We start from the raw sequence: 17,635 nt of genomic DNA, 5'->3' as shown, positions 1-17,635 counted from the left end.
TAGTCGATTATTATTATTATTATTATTATTATTATTATTATTATTATTATTATTATTATTATTATTATTATTATTATTATTATTATTATTATTATTATTATTATTATTATTATTATTATTATTATTATTATTATTATTATTATTATTATTATTTATTGTTAAATCATAAGTTTTCTTTAATGCCTATGGATTTCTTAATGAAACCATGCCAGATGTTTACATAGCCCTTCTTCATAAAGGGAGAGTTTAGATAACTTGGAGGATAAAAGGAAATCATGTACTTACAAGTTTATCAAAACAAAAACTGAAGAAGCATGCAGTAACATATGAGACGATGCGTTTATGGGACAATGCGTTATGCAAAAAAAAAACATATGGGACAATGCATGGAGCTAATAACTCTGAATGAATTTTCTTTCTTAAAATTTTTAGATGCTTTCAATACATATAAAATCTTGTAACTACACATCATATCAAATGTTAACAACACAACTGAATTCAAAATATTTGTATCGAATGCAATTTCACAGGACTCTGCAAGTTATTAAAAACTAAAAATCCGTCTCGGTTCAATTGGCAGTAAAGTAGCTTTGGCCTAAAACAATATAGTAACGGCTAACGAATGGCTGAGATGATGAACACGTGCACAATAAGGGTAAACATAGGATCCATTTCAATTCAAAAGAAGTCCTTTCTCTTCAACTGTGATGCGTCCCCATGGCCCGATTTTGGCGTGTGATGTCGCACAAACATCACGTGTATTCTTCTTATTGTACAACACACACGCACGATCACAATAAATTTATCGAACAATCACAAACGTTTTAGGGAATATGGTGTAACGCCCCGACCGCCCACAGCTAATGGATCACCCACGTCCGCTCTCTCGGTCCGTTGACCCATTCCATTCCAGCGATCGGTCCGTTAATTTTTCTAAAGGCTCGAAATCATTGTTTACTGACCATGCAATCACCACCCGACTTTTTCCATGCTTTGGCCTCACTCGCACGCTATCGCGAATCACTTCCCGATAGGTCACTAATCCTTCCACTACTCCAGTTCAAGCACGCTTAACTCTTGAGTTTTTTTAGGATGTGTTCCGGAAAAGGTAAGTCAACTTTGGTGACATAGATAGTCAAATCAATCCTCTTAAGCCTTTCCATATATCACAACTCGGGATGTTACATATGGTTGCTTTGGTTCGGTTTAGAGTAAAATGAGAAAAGAGAATACTAACCAAACAAAGTTGAACTAATTTGGGTTTTTATTTGATACTTCAGTAGGTAAGTTGGAGAAGTCAGCCCCATAAGCATGGACTCATAAACAGAGATTCAATGCAAGTATTGATTAGTGTACTACAAATATCAGTAAATTTTGATTTGATTCAGTATATGTTTTAATTAAGCAAAAAATTAATATCCATAACTATAAAAAACAAAGCAAATATTTATATGTAATATCCATAACTATAAAAAACAAAGCAAATATTTGTAGATCTTAAAATCTACACTAAATATTTGATAGTGATCGAGAGTTTAATTTAGGGAAGATAAGATGATGTAGGCAACGATATCTGTATAACACAACGATGTAATCATATTCCGGTAGGCAAAGATGGATTTTATTGATGAATAAGGGTGAATACAATGAATGAAATAAGATCAAACGTTACAAGCAAGATCGATACGACAAAAGACTTAAAGCTAAGTGAAAACAAGATCGATGTATGGATATAGTTCTCTCTAGGGTTTTCAACGTGTCCTTCTTCGTATCTCTTGATCTCTTCTGGGTTGGTCTCGCGATCTCCGGACCTGCTCCGCGATCTCCGGCTTTTTGAACGGTCTCTTCTTGCTCGTTGGAGTCGGACTTCTTCACCGATCGTGCGGCTCAAGCTATTCGGGTCCAATTACCTAATTGACCGAAATTGGATCTAACACTAGTAACCACCGTTTCTCTGGTGTACCAGAACGGTTTGGTTGGTCTCCGATGTACCAATTTGGGTTATTTATTAATATCTATATTATTTTGAAGAAAAGTATATGCTCATCAGTTTAATTAGGTCCGGGTTAGTTGGCCGCAGAGATATTTTGGTAGTAATTAATGTAACATGGCGTGGATTTGGTAATTAAAAGACGAGAAGCAAGTGAGGTTATAGAAATGAACAAGAAAGTGAGAGTAATGAAAAGAAGTGGAGAGACAGAGAGGATAAATGGTGGGAACAGATCACGAAGACACACACAAACTCATACTGTTTTTGGAGTTTCCAAAAAGAGATGACGTGAAAGGTAACCAAACAGTAAAGTCTATCTCTCTCAATTTTCAAAGATGAATGTAGTTACAATGACCCATCTAATCTCATACCCTTTACCCCTATGATCTCTCTATACCAACCTATTTTCACATCCACCAATAAAGTTTGTCTTAAATTCGTCCATCTTTCTTAACCTCATTAGTATTTTTGGTTACAATCACACGACTTCTTTGTTTCTATAACCGGACTTAGTTCTCCAAAATTCTTAACCTAGCTGGTCTCTTCAACTAATCATTTTGAGGTTTTCATGTAGTCTATTCAGTTACTCTTATGATAAAAATAATATTCAATTTTAACGTTTGTTTTACATGATGTAAACTTTGAAAAATATAATCTGTGATCGGTATTTAATATTTTGGTCAATAGTCGGTTTGGCTACAGTTTTATATAGAGGTGGGGGCACGACCGACCTGAGATAATGCCTATAAAATAACGCTCTGTTTAACTTGGTACGAAAATTTTCTGTGTGTATATATATACAAAACTATATGGAAGGACAATAATGAAGAAAGAATTGAGGTTAAATGAAATAAAATGAAATAAATAGTATATGTACAATAAAACGAAATAATGTGTGTGACATGTAGTGGGGCGTAAGGGAGCAGCAGAAGACAAATGCTAATCCATGAGATTCTGTTAGGTGTGTTCCCTTGACAGGGCCATATTTTGAAGTTTTCCTTGCTCCAAAACTCACAACCCTACCAGTTTAATACGACATCCAACTCATGGGTTCATCTTAATATGTCTTTGAATTTGATTTACGATTAGAGTTTTTGTTGCATGACAAAGGTTGTTTTCTAACCCAGCTCCATTTTACTCCAAACACCATTTAGAAAAAAAGTCTACTATAATAACTCTCTGAACCACTACAAGTTGACAAAAAAGAGACAACCACAAGAAATATATACATACATATATGTGAGTTATTTGCTCATGTATTCATGAATAATGGTGACGCCTAATGTGAGATTCATGCTGCGTATCAACCGAAGTCCGTTAAGAGTGTCGCAATTAAAGGGATTACAAAAGGACAAAAAGTACTCTTTACATGATAATATTTGTTATCCTCGAAGATTAATTGGGTGTAAGTATGGGTAAGATGTCAGAAACCTAATGCAAAGAGACCCACTTCTTATTGTTTAAAGGACACTTACCTGCCCCACCCTCACATGTTTTAATGCTCCCCTCTTCCATATGTTCAACGGAAGGAAACATAATCTAACACGACTTGGCTAACGCTCACATTATCATATGTCTGTATTAAATAACTCAACGTCCATACCAAACTAGTCTAACCAACAAATCATAGTATAATAGTCCATTCCGCAAAGCAGGCTTTGATTGGAAGCAAAGAAAACGTGAATTATGTTAGGTCTCTATAATTGTTTCGTTTGGTTAGTGCATTTTTTCACAAGTGGTGTGTTCGAGTCATTTTGTGATCAAAACTTGATTACTATAGACACGCACAGGACGAGTCTGTGTTTTTTTTTGTAAGCATGTGTGTATTCTTTATGGTCTTTAGCAAAGATTTATCTTGTATAAAAGTAAGCGATAACATAAACTTTATTTCATTCCGAACAAAATTATATCGGCAAGACGGCAACCACATATTATAAATTTTCACATTCAAATAAGGTCGTTGTTTGCGTTTGAAGTCCATAACAAACGATGTATGGGACATTTACTCTAAAACCAAAATAAGAAACAAAGCAAATGGATATGCTCACTTTAAGTAAGAATCTTAAAAAAGTGGAAGAAATGGAGACAAAAGAATAGTTGTGGAGAGAGAGAAGTGGTGAATTAGTGATGTATGTCACAGCTCAGCAAGTAAACGCTCGCAATAAGCAAGCTGAAACTCAGCAGTGAAATTTGCAGATCCAAATCTAGAGGCAATATAGGCAAGAAGAAGTCTAGATGTAGCTAGCCTCACCTTCTGATGGATCCAGAGGGTATGGATGATTCAGTATATTTGAAGGACAGGTGATGCTACAGCATATATGATGACATTAGAGCTTCAAACAGTAAACACCATCAGATCTTAGTCATGGAACCAAGACTAATTCAATGCTCCTTTTCGCAAAAACCAAGTATTTAATGCACCAAGGCTCATGATGGACCTAAATAACCTATTTAAATAGATATAAATAAGCAAGACAAAAGTAATGTTCAAACTTCAAAGTCAAAGTCAGATTCAGATTTGTCCAACTGGTTAAAGCGACTGGATGTGATGGGTTTGGTAAACTGTTATTATTGATAGGATTTAATTAAACATCTCCATCGAATAACAATATACAAGAAAAAAATATTGTAAGAAAGAGCAATAATGCGAATCTTGAATATTAATAATCTAGACGTGGACTTAACAATGTGAATATTCGATTCACATATTTGAAAACAAAACCCTCACTGTTGTTTGTATTATACGTAAAAATGCAAGAACAATGATTTTGACGTACATGTCTGAGACATTCATCCCTTCAGGAAACTTTTCATTGTTTTCATAACACTATTAGATTGTTTATACACAGAAAAAAACAATCACAAAACTATTAGCTTATGGTGCAATGTGTACTACACTATTCGTGACTTCTATACTATATCAACTCAACTATTAATTTTTTTGAAAAATTATTAGCTGTATTGGGAAGCTGCACATTCAAACGAACTATTCGCAACTGTTCATGACATGCACTTCATAATAACTCCTCCCGTGAGAAGATCTAGATATCCCAATCCAAGCATTTAACCTCTTGATCTCGTCATCCATATCGATTCATCATTTCATTTCACATTTGTAATTAAATTACATTCAAATGAAGTTACACCGTCTCCTTTGTTCAACCTGTCAAATCATTACAGAAGTTAAAATTAATGTTTATGAGAAATTATAATGAGTTATCTAAATTTGAATTCTTAATGTTTATGAGAAATTAGAGTGAGTTATCTAAATTTGAATTCAAATACTGCTTTTCATTAGAGTTTGTTTACACATTATCATTAGTACATAAGCCCGGTCGAGTATAAACTATGACCTAATACTCTTTCCGTTCCATTAAGATATACTTGTTAGAAAAAAAAATGGTTTCACAAAAATGTATTTTTGTATTTTCTATGAAAAATTGTAAATTTCAAGAAAGTTAATTGACTTTATTAAATTATTATTGGTTAAAAGTTATTGAAAAATAAAAATTACTGAAAACGAAGTTTAATGTGTTTTTTTAATGTGTAAAAATATTAAAAAAATCTATCTTTTTAGAACGGAGAGAGATTCATCAGAGGTGAGACACAATCACTAACCACTCATTAGAGGTGAGACACAACCACTAACCACGGAGATACATGCATATTTTACATATTGTGATCGGGCCTGATTGTGATGCCCTTTAATATTTAGGTCAGGACAGACACTGAGTACATGTGTGTTTTTTCAAATTGACAGAGTTTTTGAATTAAAAGCCATTCTTTCTATTAACGAAAACAACCATATGTTCTATTATAGGTTTATAAATTAAACGAACAACCTTACTTTCTTGAAGAAACTGAACATAAGATTGGTACAAAACTATGAAAGTAGAAAGAAATTGATGTAAGATGAAAAGGTAGTGCACGTGCGAGAGAGCCCACAAGGTGGGAAGATATCATTATTAGCCCTGTTCGTTTCATAACCGCTAGACGCAGCGTCAGCGGCAATAAATTAGCCTTTCATTACGGTAACCCAACACCGGTGAAGGTTCCGAGCTTACTTATTTTCCAGACGCAGCGGCAATCAATGATGGGTGAAAGAGACGCAGGAATTAATAGCGTCACCGGCGCTTCACTTTTTGTGTCTCCGTAAGAGACGCTGAGATTAATGGCGTCACCGTTTTTAATTTTTTGTGCCTCCGTGCTTTATTTTTTTGGACACAGCCGCAGCATTCGGCGTCTACCAAAAGAACACGCCTATTATTGACTATTTTGGATCTTGAGGACCATGTCTTGTTATATATTCTTCTAAATGGGCCTTTGTACGACTATTCTTGGGCGTTTGGGCCGTTGATCGATTACAGTGAGGAATGAAATGCATTTCCAAAGCTTGTGAATCGTAATGGTGTGAATCTTTCAAACCGAACAAAACTGATGGTGGTTTGGATTTGGTGCACTCTTATAACTATTGTGGTAATGTTAACTCACATGAAAATAACCTACTGTACTCGTCAACGTGCTGATTTATGGAACACAGAGAGAGAGATCTTGTGTATGGGGTCAAGGTCTCTTTGAGATCTTGAGATTGTAACTCTTTCATATCAAAGGTGTTTCGATAGCTTGTGCCTTATCATTAAGCTGCCACATTTCTTCTGTGGCGCCATCAATGCAAGTTTTAGAAGCTCTTCTATCATAGTTTTGCCGTCTGGCTAACACTGGATGCTATAAGAGCTTGCAGGTCTGGTCACAGTTTCTGGAACTAACATCCATAATTCTTTTTTATTTATCCAGTAGGTCTATGGACTAATCTTAGTTTGGAATCTGATTTGTGCACATTGTGACTGGAACCATGCCATTATCATTTGCTTATATATTTCTTAAATGTCACACAGCAGGGAGCACAAACCGTAGGCAAGACTTTTATCCCATGTCTCTTATGCTAATTTCCTTACAAGCAGGCCCCTAACAAAGTAGAAACACCATTCTTTGGAACAACCTTGAGTAGGTCCAATCTTATATGCCTAACTATCTGGACTCTTCCTCTTCGCCGTAGTTGAACGGTAACGGAACTGATGTGAATGCTCTGAACTTCCCCACGTTGTTCAAATGCTCGTTCTCTAACCTGTGTTCGTAAGTCACAACCCAAACAAAAGCCAAAATCGTAAGTAGAAGAAATGATTTCTGAGGAACATTCATCGATTGTTTGGTGAAGACGTTACCTGAAGAAGTTCCAGATACCACGGCGTATGATCTCAAGAAAAGCAAGGAGAGCAATCATTGTTTCTCTATGCAAGAAAGAGGAGTTGAAATCAAGAACAGTCTGCAACCATGCCAACCTCAACACCACGTTTACCACCTAAAGAAGAGAGAGAGAAACAAAGTTAAAAAAAACCCTAAAACATGATTTATTTTGTTCTTCCTTTTTTAGTTCTCACCATTGCAACGTAGTAGACGGCTTTATTAGGAACAAGAAGCTTCTCTCTAAGCCAAGTCTTAGATGGATTATGAAGAAAGCCCCAGTCATGCACAATGTCCCAATATGTACCGTAGAAAGTTGCCAAGGCCGAGAAAACCCATGCAGCGAGTCTCCAGTTGTTTCCTCTGTTAAGGCTGTAAGCTGTTCTCAAGCACACAGCAACGATGGTCAACAAATACTTGAGAGCGTTGAAGCCTTGGCTTATATCTTTCTCTTCTATCAACCTTCGAACACACTGAAGGAAACGTGACCAGTAAGGAATCACAGCGACAATGAAGTTGAATGTGTTATATACATCGCTTGATCTGCATGTGTTTCTTCTTAGCCTGAAGTCTCCCCAACCGTAGTAACATACGTAGAACTGTAGACTCCTCAGAGCTTGAACCTGGCTTGTTAACTGGTCCGCCAAGAAAAAATCCGGAAGACTCACCTGCAAGTTTATATATATATGAGGACAGGTTGAGTTGAGATGTTTATCGATCTTTTTAACCATGTGACTGACTAAAGTACCTTGTAGAGCGGCGCAGCTATGCAGCGGAATATAACTGCTAGGAAGAAGAATCGGCTCGACCGATAGAAAATGTTGAAGGGACACACAGAAATGGCCATGACAATCTGTATAAAAACATTGTCAATATGAAATGATGTTATTATTGTAATAACATAACGATGTAACATAAAAAAAAAAAAAAAAAAAAAAGATGTAACATTCTTGTGGTTGTAGTGATAATGAACAACTTACAGCTACAACGAAAAGGGGAAGAAGTTCAGTGATTGTCTTGTAGTCATTAGTATTAGGATCCATCTCCATGTCAAGGTTTATAAGCACAGCAGCTAGAGCAAGAGTGCCGAGACCAAAGCTTAGAAGCAGAACTGGTCTGTAACCAAGTTCTGTTCCTTCTTTGAACCCGAATATGAATGCGTAATTCACTCGATATTTCTTCCAAAAGTATATGTTTGAAGCATACATGATCATGTGCAGGACAATGAATCCGAACAAACTGAATAACATGGTTTAAGAAACATTCTTGTCAGCAAAAATCAACTGGTTCAGTTAGCGAGATGAGTCTATAGATATTTTGGTTTGAACCTGTAGAGAGGGAACATTGTCTCCATGTAGAGTTTTTGTCCAGCTGTGCCCATTATGTTGCGTGCATGGATGAACAAGACAAGAGCAATCACTAGAGAGACTGAGCAGCCCACAAAAAAGCCTGAGAAAGAAGATTTTGATTAGTTTGTCATGAACTAACTGTTATAAAATGTGATTTATATTTGGGATGTTTTCTAGTTACCAGTTGAAAACGTTATACGATGTCTTTCTTTCTTCACTATTGGTCTTAAGAGATTCATTCCTTTGCTTCGGTTCGAACTGGCGAAATGCTCGACGAAAATAGACTCAACCCTCACCATAAGTTTGTTGATCTGTTAAATGTAAATTAAGCTCTGGTTAAAGGTTGTAGTATTACTGGAACTGGAAGAAATAATAAGTTTTTGATGTAGAAATGTTGTAGTAACCTCATCAGAGCTAGTGAGGTAGGACTTATCTACCATCTCCATGTAAGGTTTTGCTGCATTTCTTGAAGAAATCTGGTAGAGAAGAAATACCAAAAACATATTAATAAATACATGGCCGTGGTGGTCCTGAGCATAGTCAAACCAAGTATTAGTTTTGAATCCCCCAAAATTTTAAGAAAAAATAAAAATAAAAAAGGGTCCCCATTTTTTTAATATATTAAAATTCTTACAAATTTGTTTCTAACTCACAAAATCTCAGAGCATAAATAAATATCAAGAAACTTATATTATCTAACTAAATCAGGTGTTACCTTATCATATTTCTTCATGATCTTTGAAATCGCCAGGGTGTTCAGGAAGCTGAGATAATTATGATTTATGAACATAACATGGATCAAATAAAACACCTTTATGAGTTGCCTTTTTGTTAAGAATGCCTAAGAAACAATATGCATACCTGTAGTTCTTGAGATGTCTAAGCTTGCGATAAAACTCGATAAAAGCTTTCTTGAGCCGTTCTTCTATTTTCTTGAGATTTTCTCTTGTGAATTTGAGCTCTTCTTGGTGTGATAGCTTGAGGATGTTTCTGATTGTGGACAGTGGAGTTTCCTGAGTTTTGTTTAATTTGATACGGTCAAGAACACTTAAAGCCTCTGGTGTGCTCTCTTTTATTGAATCTCCACCGTTGGATTCTTTTATTTCGATTCCCATCTCATCAGCTAATGACTTCCTCCCTTCAAAATCAAACACACAAAAAAAAAACACACAACAAGATTCAAACTTCTTGCCCTTTCGTACTAAACCCAGTAACAAAGAAACAATCTATTGACTATTACCAATGAGAAGTTTATCTAATAACTAAAACTCTTGGATAAATGCTAACGGTTCATAGGCGTTGAAATAAATCTATTATCCTAAAGAGTATTAATTAAAAAATGGTTTGGGCTTCGGACACAGAACCTCATAGTCATTTTAAGATATAGAAAACAATCTATGAGAACTTACTCTGTTCCTTGGAATCCAAGGCATTCACGTCAACTGATACTGTTTCAGAGGAGGTCCAAGGAGAAGTAGGTCGATCAACTTTGATTCTGAAAGCAAACAAAGCATCCATTTGTTTGTTTAAACCCACGGCATCCTTCACCATTTCATCCACTTTAGATCGGTAAAAATGGTTCACTTTATCGAACTCCAGATCTAGGGTTTTAAAGAAGACGAGCTCTGACTCTCTTCCTGCTTCTGCAACTCTCATGATACTCGTCTCGTATCTCTCAAATCCATCTTCGCCAATCCTTGTACTCACCATAATGTCCTGGTTTTCGAGATCCAAATACGAGGCGGCGCGGCTGTACCGCTTTGTCAGACCGCTGAAGTTGCGGTAAACAGATTTCTTGGGTCTCAAGGCACCTGCTGTTCTTGATCTTTCCCTTGAGTTTTGGATTTCCTGAAGAATGGATTTGAGACAAGGATAATTCATGTAAGCTTGTTGCCATTCTGGAACCATCTGCCCATCAAACTCTTCCCCAAACTTCATCTTTTGTTGTCTACACAGTTTCTCTGGATTAAACTCAAGAATCCAGATATTGAAAACCCTCTTTTAGTTGGGATTAATCTCTCTCCCTCTCTACTTCACTGAAAAGTTGGCTGCTGAGTAAAGGGTGATGAACACTTATAGAGAAGACAAACAATAAAAAAATGAATGAAAGAACAGATCTTGAAGAATGTCAAGGAAGACAACTATAAAGAAAAGGAAGGTTGGGGAAAAAGTTATAGGAGGAATCTTCGTAAAAATGGAAATAATCAATTAGCCAACCATGCAAATCTTGGAATATTTTCAACAAGTCTCTTATATATACGTCCACAGTCAATATTCGTTACAACAATATATTTGTTTCAATGTATATTTATAGAAACAAAGGGGATATTTAGTCACGTCTATACAGCTTGGCAAGTGGATTTAATTCCCAAGTGAGAAAATTCAAAAACATCGAACTGAAATTCAGAGAACACGTTTTGTCTGGGGGGGGGGGGGGGGGGGGGGTGGCTCTTGGACACTGGACAGGTCGTTCCAGGTAAAGAAGATCTTTTGTTTTGTTCTTACGACAAAAAATCATTAATTGCGTCTTTAACAACGTGTTGGTCAAGTAATTACCATCAAATTACACAATCAGGTATAGAAGAGAAACTTGGGACAAAAATCGTAAAAAGTTTAAAACTTGTTGTTTTCTTGCTAGACAGTAAACTAGCTAGGGACAGTCAGTGACTACTCCTATCTCAAATATCAGAAAACACACCAACTTTATGACTCGTGACTCCTTTGTTTATCATACCAAATAATGGAGTCTGTTTTTTTTTTTTTAACATAACACTAGAGCCTTTCTCCGCGCTACGCGCGGAAAAGTGGGTTGATGGTGTACTCCTCGATGATAAGTTTCAATATTTCTGTTTGTAATAGGAGTGTGTTGATGGTATACTCCCGATGATAAGTTTCAATGTTTTTGTTTGTAATAGGGGTACTGATTTATCCAAAATGAAGAGAAGCTTGAGTGCCAAGCTTTATTCGGAGAAACCATTGTTGAGAAATGGTTGGAAGGAATGTAATCAGAGAACTGGTTGCCTGATGAATAAATAGATTTCAGACCGGTTGACCGGTTAATCTCAGGTATGTCACTGGATAAGGAGTTTGTTCATTATGCTAATGGTGCGTAAAGCCAAAAAGTCCATTAGGGGTTCCTGAGTATGAGTTATATGAGGCACTAACGCAGTATCGTTTGTTATGTTTGACTGGATCGTGTATCTTTATTATTCCTGAACTATTATTACTTAACCAAAAACATATAAGATTTGAATGCTCGTAACCCGTTTGCGTAAAGCCAAAAACAGTAATGTTTTAGATCACAATATTTAAAAAAAAAAAAAATTAATATATGTGAATGCATAGGTAATATATATAACCCAATCCTTCAAACATCCAAACATCAATGATGTGGAAACATTCAAACATCACATATTCATTATAGTTCATTTGACTATGTATTTGTATTAATAATTAATTTTTTATTAAGTATTATTCTCAGCTTTTTTTTTTGAATATATATTTTCTAGATCAGTTGACAAAAAAATCAATTAAACATTTTTTAACTTTATATAAAACATAGTTAAAAAAACTTTATATAAAACATAGTTTAAAGTTCAAAAATATAACAAAGCTTTTATATTCAAATATAACATAGCTTACATATAAGTCGTAAAAAAAAAAGCTTTCATATTAAAAAAAAAAAGCTTTTATATAAAAACGGCTGCTCTCATAGCTACTACAAAATACTTAAAAATAATGTGCATGTATCTACTGCAAAATAAACACATTGACTGCATCACTTTCTTTTTTTTCTTAATCATTTTAAAGTTTGATTGGTAAAACACAGCCATTTTCTGTGCCTACTAACAATCTTAGTTTCTTCATTTTCAGAGAAATGATTAAGTGCAGGCTCAGTTATAACATGTTCTGTTTAAGGGAGTATCGAAAGAAAAAAATCAAGCAAGCAAACTAAAAGTTAAAGGCTCAATCAAAGATGGAAAAAGCATCAGATATAACAAAAGTAAAATAACCAAACATCAAACTTGAAGAAAAAACATTAAAATGAGTGTAACCATCGTTATTTTAAGAAAGATAAGTTCAATGTTGCAAAACCAAGGTCTGAAAATGAAAAGAAATGAAGCATAGAATTTTAGTAACCATAAAACCACCACTAATCACACCTTAGCCACATTTGGCTCTCTTAGGCTCTTCTCCCTCAATCTTTTCAGCAGCCCTTTTCACCCTCTCACCATCGGATTCTTCTAAATTGACTCCAATATCTGGGTCTTCTGGAGTGAGCACCTTTGTCACAGTCAAAGTTTGGGTCTTGCCAGTCAAATTGTGGGTTGATACCTTCATAATGAACTTGCGAGTCTGGCCTATGGTATCAATCAGAGCTTGAGGGACCGGAACCAAGTGATCAGATCCTTCATCCTCGTTGGCCTAATATACATTTAAACAATTGTCACTATACATTTTTAAATATATTGGGAGTATACAGTTAAATAACAAAGCCAGACAGGTTTGTAACTACCTCAAAATAACTCTCAACCAACTCAGAAGCCTTCTTCCCAGACAGCTCATGACCAGAGTCACCAAGGAGCACAAAAACCGCCTGGTCATTATTGTCGTACACAGATATCTTGGCTAGGTACCTGTATTATGAGAAGATTAATAGTGAATGCATCGAACGCATGAGTATAGGTAAAATGAATCACTTACTGTGCAACACCAACAATATCACTCTTCCCACACTTTTTACACATAAGGGTGGTAGGCCCTTTGGTTGCCTTTGTGTGGCACCCACCACAGCCTATGTAATACCATCCCGAACCATGTACAACATCACCAATGGTGGCTATGCACTCAAACCAAGCAACCTGCACAATACTTTTAATCAGAAACTAAGACTATCCTACTGAATATTTATACATTGATAATGCACGACCTTAGCATCTGCCTGCTTCATATAAGAAAAGAGCTCGCCTATGGTCACTGTATCAGTCTTAGTGACAACGTCTACATCAACTCTCTTAGCAACATCCAAGTTCGAGTTCAACCTGAGGACAACCTCCAAACATCAATTGCGATACTGAAATAACAAAAACGATATTTAAAACAGGAATGCTTACCAATTGAGATAATCTTGGGTTGCTTGAACATCACTTTCCATAAATATCCTTGACGACGCCATAGAAGAGAGACATAGGGCACCTACAACGGTTGCAATGTTATAATACATAGGAAACTATAGTGTAAAACGAATCGTGGAGTTATGCATATATATATCTAACATTTGTTATTGCAGAACCTATTGGGGTTAATCAACTATCAATTATTCACATACTTTTCAAATGTCTCATAGCTAATAAGCTCTAAATTCAATTAACGCAGGTCTACTGCTCAAAACTAACCTAACCAGATAAGATTCCTTGACCATCCTATGCAACTTCTTAAAATGATAAGAAAAAGCTGATGATACAAACCTCCATATCGTTTCGGGTTTAAGGTGGTGACTAAGATAACACTCGCAGTTCCTCCAGACGCCTTGAATCTTTCACCAAAGTCTGAAGCAGCCTTGTCCCAGAGGTACATCTTCATCACCGGACCACTATAACATCCAATATACATGTGGTAAGAGAGTCGATATATGAACATGAAATGAGATATAGAGTAGCTTACTCATGTGTTTGAACATGAAGCAGAACTCGTCGGGTTGAAGCTATCTCGGCTTCATCTACCACGAGACTGTCATTGAGGACCTGCCCATTCACAAGTTTGATGTGGCCAACATAATCTGCAAAAGAAAAAAATCAAACTTTTATATTTTATAAACCCAGCCATGAAACCTAAATACCTAAGACTGGATCAAAACATTATCATAGCCTAACAATGCTGGATATATTTCATCAAGTAAGAACACATCATATATGATTAGATTAAACATGATACTATACAAACGGTGAGAACTTACCATAAAGATCCCCTTTCAAGTCGCAGGCAGCATTGAACTCCTCATATCCATAGAATCGGAAACGGTCCTCAGGGAAACAAACCGAACTGTCCTCTAGATCAGAGAGGACAGAGGTCGATGAGAAGGTGATGGTGACACTTGGCTCGGATACCCGATACAATGTCTTGTTATTAGACCCGAAAAAATTATGGAGCCTGTAAATGCCACCAGCTCTCATGTGTGGCAAATAAGTGTCCATCCTCCCAGCTGGGATGAAGCCCTGAATAATAGTTTCCTGTTAACAACATTAAAGAGATTGAGTTGAATTAGAAAAGTTAGTCAGTAAATCTTTTTTTAAAAAATATTATCATAAGCTTTGAATAAACGGCTTATACCTCTTGGTCGATGAGAAGCATTTCGAGACCGATAAGCAACTTCGTCCGAACATTGCGAGCTTCCCAAAAGTGGATCAACCGAAACCTCAACTCGCCTTAATGAGGTCCAAATTTCACATCTTTGAAAGACATCACTCTCCCAACGTTGGCGGAGACAATAGCTTTTCCCCTGACGCCAGAGGAGACAGCAGCTTTGCTTCTTACGCCTGAAGAGACACTGGTCTTCGTGGTCTGAATGATCGGACCTACAGAGAAATATGAGCGTTGCCATCATCATATAATTAGTTTCATCTCTGTAACACAATTGTATATGTTTTTGTATGTACCGTAGAAAAACTATTAGAAAAAAATTTACTTGTTTGATCTCACTGTCCTAAAACACAAACTCAAACTGAATAATTTTTTTTTTGGGTTATCAAAAGGATTTGGTCGGCTATATGGTATCAGAAAAAAATCATTTTCTAATATAATAGCTAGAAGCACTTTTAGCAAAAATCAAACGAAATGATTCGGTTCTTACCATTAACACAATTGTATATGTTTTTGTATGTACCGTATAAAAACTATTAGAAAAAAATTTACTTGTTTGATCTCACTGTCCTAAAACACAAACTCAAACTGAATAATTTTTTTTTTGGGTTATCAAAAGGATTTGGTCGGCTATATGGCATCAGAAAAAATAATTTTCTAATATAATAGCTAGAAGCACTTTTAGCAAAAATCAAACGAAACGATTCGGTTCTTACCACTGGGATTCTTCGAATTAGGTGAGCCGATCGAGACGCCGGAAGAGACACCTCTATTGCCGCTGGGTTTGGTCAGACTTGGAGAGGATACCAAAGCATCGCCTTTGGCTTTCTTCGAGTGGGGATTGCCGATCGAGAGGCCGGAAGAGACATCGTGTGTGCCGATAGGCTTGATCGGACCGGAAAAGTCGCCAGCCTCACCGTCTTTTGGTTTCTCCGAGCGGGAATCACCAGAGAACGCAGATTTTCCGTTGGAACTCATTGCGATAGCGATGTACTAATGAGAATATAGAACGAAGTTTGATCGAAATAAAACTTCGATCGAGAGCTTTATAAATAAAATCTTGATGAGAAGAGCAAAGCGAATCCATAAATGAGAGTAAAGAGAGACGAAGTGGAGGATGTATTGTTGGTTCGAGGATCGAATCGTGAAACGGAACAGAGAAGAGGAAGATCAAAAGGTACCGAATTGATAAAGGGAAGTAGGGTTGAAGGACTGACGAAGGATCTCGAGTCGGCACTTCTCGTTCTCCGTCTTTAGAAATAGTGGGCTTTATGGCCCAGCTAATATCACGTCAAATTTTTATGAAACCGCGAGCTTCATAGCCCAAACCATATCACGTTGGTTTTTTTTAAAAAAAATGCAAAGCTCAGATGACGTGTCAAAACATTATAATGTGATTGGTTGATTAAACTGTCCGACGTGGACAGCGTTTCTGATCAGTATATCGCCCTTTTAATACTTGTTTGATTAACATTTGAAAGGATTAAATCGAATATATAGTTTATAAGCAGTTCATTCAGTGATCTCCAAAAATCAATAACAGAGCTTTACTACAAGTTAATTTATTTAAATATAAATGGCATATCAACCTTTAAATGATTGGGTATCTACTCTACATACATTTTAATACCGACACGTGAATAGTCTAATATATTAATTATAAAAGCTACTTAAAGGATGGGTTTCAAAGTGGTTATCTTTTGATGAATCAGACACGTTTTTAGCTTACTTTGTCCTTTTGTTTTTGGATGGAGTTGAAATACGACTTCCAGATGGGTTCCTATAGATGAAATAATAGCGCATAGCCGTCCCTCCCTAAAAGCATTTGAAGCATAGGATTTAGAAACGGTCACACTTTTAATGTTTTTATAGTGATATTGGTTTTGCTATGTTTGATCTCTTAACTATCTGAAGATTGATTCTATTAATTTCATCTTTTTGAAAAATACCCTGCTTTGGCATTCCCACAAAGACTTTGTATTTTGTTGCGAGTGAGTGAGTCCAATACATTTTTTCTATTCATATATATATATATATATATATGTCTTTTTGTTTAAACTATATTAGTTGAGATATTATATTTTACATGAAGAAAACAATTCCTTTTTGGCACTAAACGGTGAAAACTAATTGTTACACAACTAAGCGGACACATTCTCTTCAAAGCCATAAGCCGGCAATAATTAGTTTTAGATAATGTTTTTGTTTGGTGGATTCAAATAAGTAAATAAAGATAATAATTTTAATTTTAATTCTGTTAACAATTGCTTATTGTTATAACGTTTTTACTAATTTAAACATATAATGTACCTAGAAATCAACCATATTTGTCGTTGAAAGCGAAACCCCAAGATATGGCTGCTACATGTTTTAGAATAAACCATAGAATTGAATAGTTCAATGTTGTTCTCATGTATTTATTGAATTACAGCTAAAGAACAGCATCTGCGTGACTAAGATTTATTTTGATTTTTGATCCTAATATTTGACTCTCCTTTTATTTATTTTTTGGATGGGGTTTGTAAATGCAACGTACATGGGTGACTTCTCCACGTACCGTCAATATTATTTCGTTATTTCTCACGAAAAACGAAGCTTCTAGTTCTAAGCATCATCGTCAGCGTTAGTTTTTTTAAGGGCACGCGAACGTTAGTTACGTTAGCACGACTGAATAGGTTTGATCATCAAACTTTGA

The 17,635-nt window shown here is 35.8% G+C and overlaps 4 protein-coding genes across 4 annotated transcripts; all 4 read right to left on the bottom strand.

Annotated features, from left to right (window-relative positions):
- Positions 1-3,775: 3,775 nt before the first annotated feature.
- Positions 3,776-5,078, bottom strand: LOC108869335. Its single transcript, XM_018653598.2, is given in 4 exon segments — positions 3,776-4,227; positions 4,229-4,278; positions 4,281-4,323; positions 4,978-5,078. Coding segments are annotated over 4 exon segments (297 nt in total). The 3' UTR covers positions 3,776-4,124.
- A 1,753-nt stretch (positions 5,079-6,831) lies between these two features.
- Positions 6,832-10,830, bottom strand: LOC103835608 (phosphate transporter PHO1 homolog 8). Its single transcript, XM_009111784.3, has 11 exons — positions 9,990-10,830; positions 9,442-9,718; positions 9,296-9,344; positions 8,985-9,056; positions 8,762-8,891; positions 8,560-8,680; positions 8,212-8,470; positions 7,980-8,084; positions 7,429-7,899; positions 7,213-7,349; positions 6,832-7,115 (listed from the first exon to the last, which is right to left on the bottom strand). Exons 1-11 carry the CDS (start codon positions 10,516-10,518, stop codon positions 7,019-7,021), a joined length of 2,247 nt encoding a protein of 748 aa, XP_009110032.2. The 5' UTR covers positions 10,519-10,830; the 3' UTR covers positions 6,832-7,018.
- Positions 10,543-15,810, bottom strand: LOC117127479. Its single transcript, XM_033278000.1, has 3 exons — positions 14,537-15,810; positions 14,245-14,359; positions 10,543-14,173 (listed from the first exon to the last, which is right to left on the bottom strand). The coding sequence occupies exons 1-3, from the start codon at positions 14,772-14,774 to the stop codon at positions 13,972-13,974; spliced, it is 555 nt and encodes a 184-aa protein (XP_033133891.1). The 5' UTR covers positions 14,775-15,810; the 3' UTR covers positions 10,543-13,971.
- On the bottom strand, positions 12,745-13,756 carry LOC103835607. The gene is made up of 5 exons (XM_018653851.2): positions 13,695-13,756; positions 13,511-13,622; positions 13,285-13,442; positions 13,097-13,217; positions 12,745-13,005 (listed from the first exon to the last, which is right to left on the bottom strand). The coding sequence occupies exons 1-5, from the start codon at positions 13,754-13,756 to the stop codon at positions 12,745-12,747; spliced, it is 714 nt and encodes a 237-aa protein (XP_018509367.2).
- Positions 15,811-17,635: the final 1,825 nt, after the last annotated feature.

Source organism: Brassica rapa, chromosome A08 (assembly GCF_000309985.2).
Source record: "Brassica rapa cultivar Chiifu-401-42 chromosome A08, CAAS_Brap_v3.01, whole genome shotgun sequence".
In the NCBI taxonomy this organism is placed as follows: Eukaryota; Viridiplantae; Streptophyta; class Magnoliopsida; order Brassicales; family Brassicaceae; genus Brassica; species Brassica rapa.
Note: the sequence above shows the minus strand (reverse complement) of the source record. Positions and strands in the feature narration are given on the sequence as shown.

What these genes read in the sequence shown, in the direction of transcription:
- LOC103835608 (XM_009111784.3), bottom strand. Translation starts at nt 10,518, where the DNA reads ATGAAGTTTGGGGAAGAGTTTGATGGGCAGATGGTTCCAGAATGGCAA. An exon ending in CTTGGATTCCAAGGAACAGA is followed by an intron (nt 9,719 to 9,989) that starts GTAAGTTCTCAT and finishes TTGATTTTGAAG; the next exon opens with GGAGGAAGTCATTAGCTGAT. An exon ending in ACCTCACTAGCTCTGATGAG is followed by an intron (nt 8,892 to 8,984) that starts GTTACTACAACA and finishes TACATTTAACAG; the next exon opens with ATCAACAAACTTATGGTGAG.
- LOC103835607 (XM_018653851.2), bottom strand. Translation starts at nt 13,756, where the DNA reads ATGGCGTCGTCAAGGATATTTATGGAAAGTGATGTTCAAGCAACCCAA. An exon ending in ACCCAAGATTATCTCAATTG is followed by an intron (nt 13,623 to 13,694) that starts GTAAGCATTCCT and finishes GGTTGTCCTCAG; the next exon opens with GTTGAACTCGAACTTGGATG. An exon ending in TGGTTGAGAGTTATTTTGAG is followed by an intron (nt 13,006 to 13,096) that starts GTAGTTACAAAC and finishes AATGTATATTAG; the next exon opens with GCCAACGAGGATGAAGGATC.
- LOC117127479 (XM_033278000.1), bottom strand. Translation starts at nt 14,774, where the DNA reads ATGGACACTTATTTGCCACACATGAGAGCTGGTGGCATTTACAGGCTC. An exon ending in CTTGAAAGGGGATCTTTATG is followed by an intron (nt 14,360 to 14,536) that starts GTAAGTTCTCAC and finishes TTTCTTTTGCAG; the next exon opens with ATTATGTTGGCCACATCAAA. An exon ending in CTTCATGTTCAAACACATGA is followed by an intron (nt 14,174 to 14,244) that starts GTAAGCTACTCT and finishes TGGATGTTATAG; the next exon opens with TGGTCCGGTGATGAAGATGT.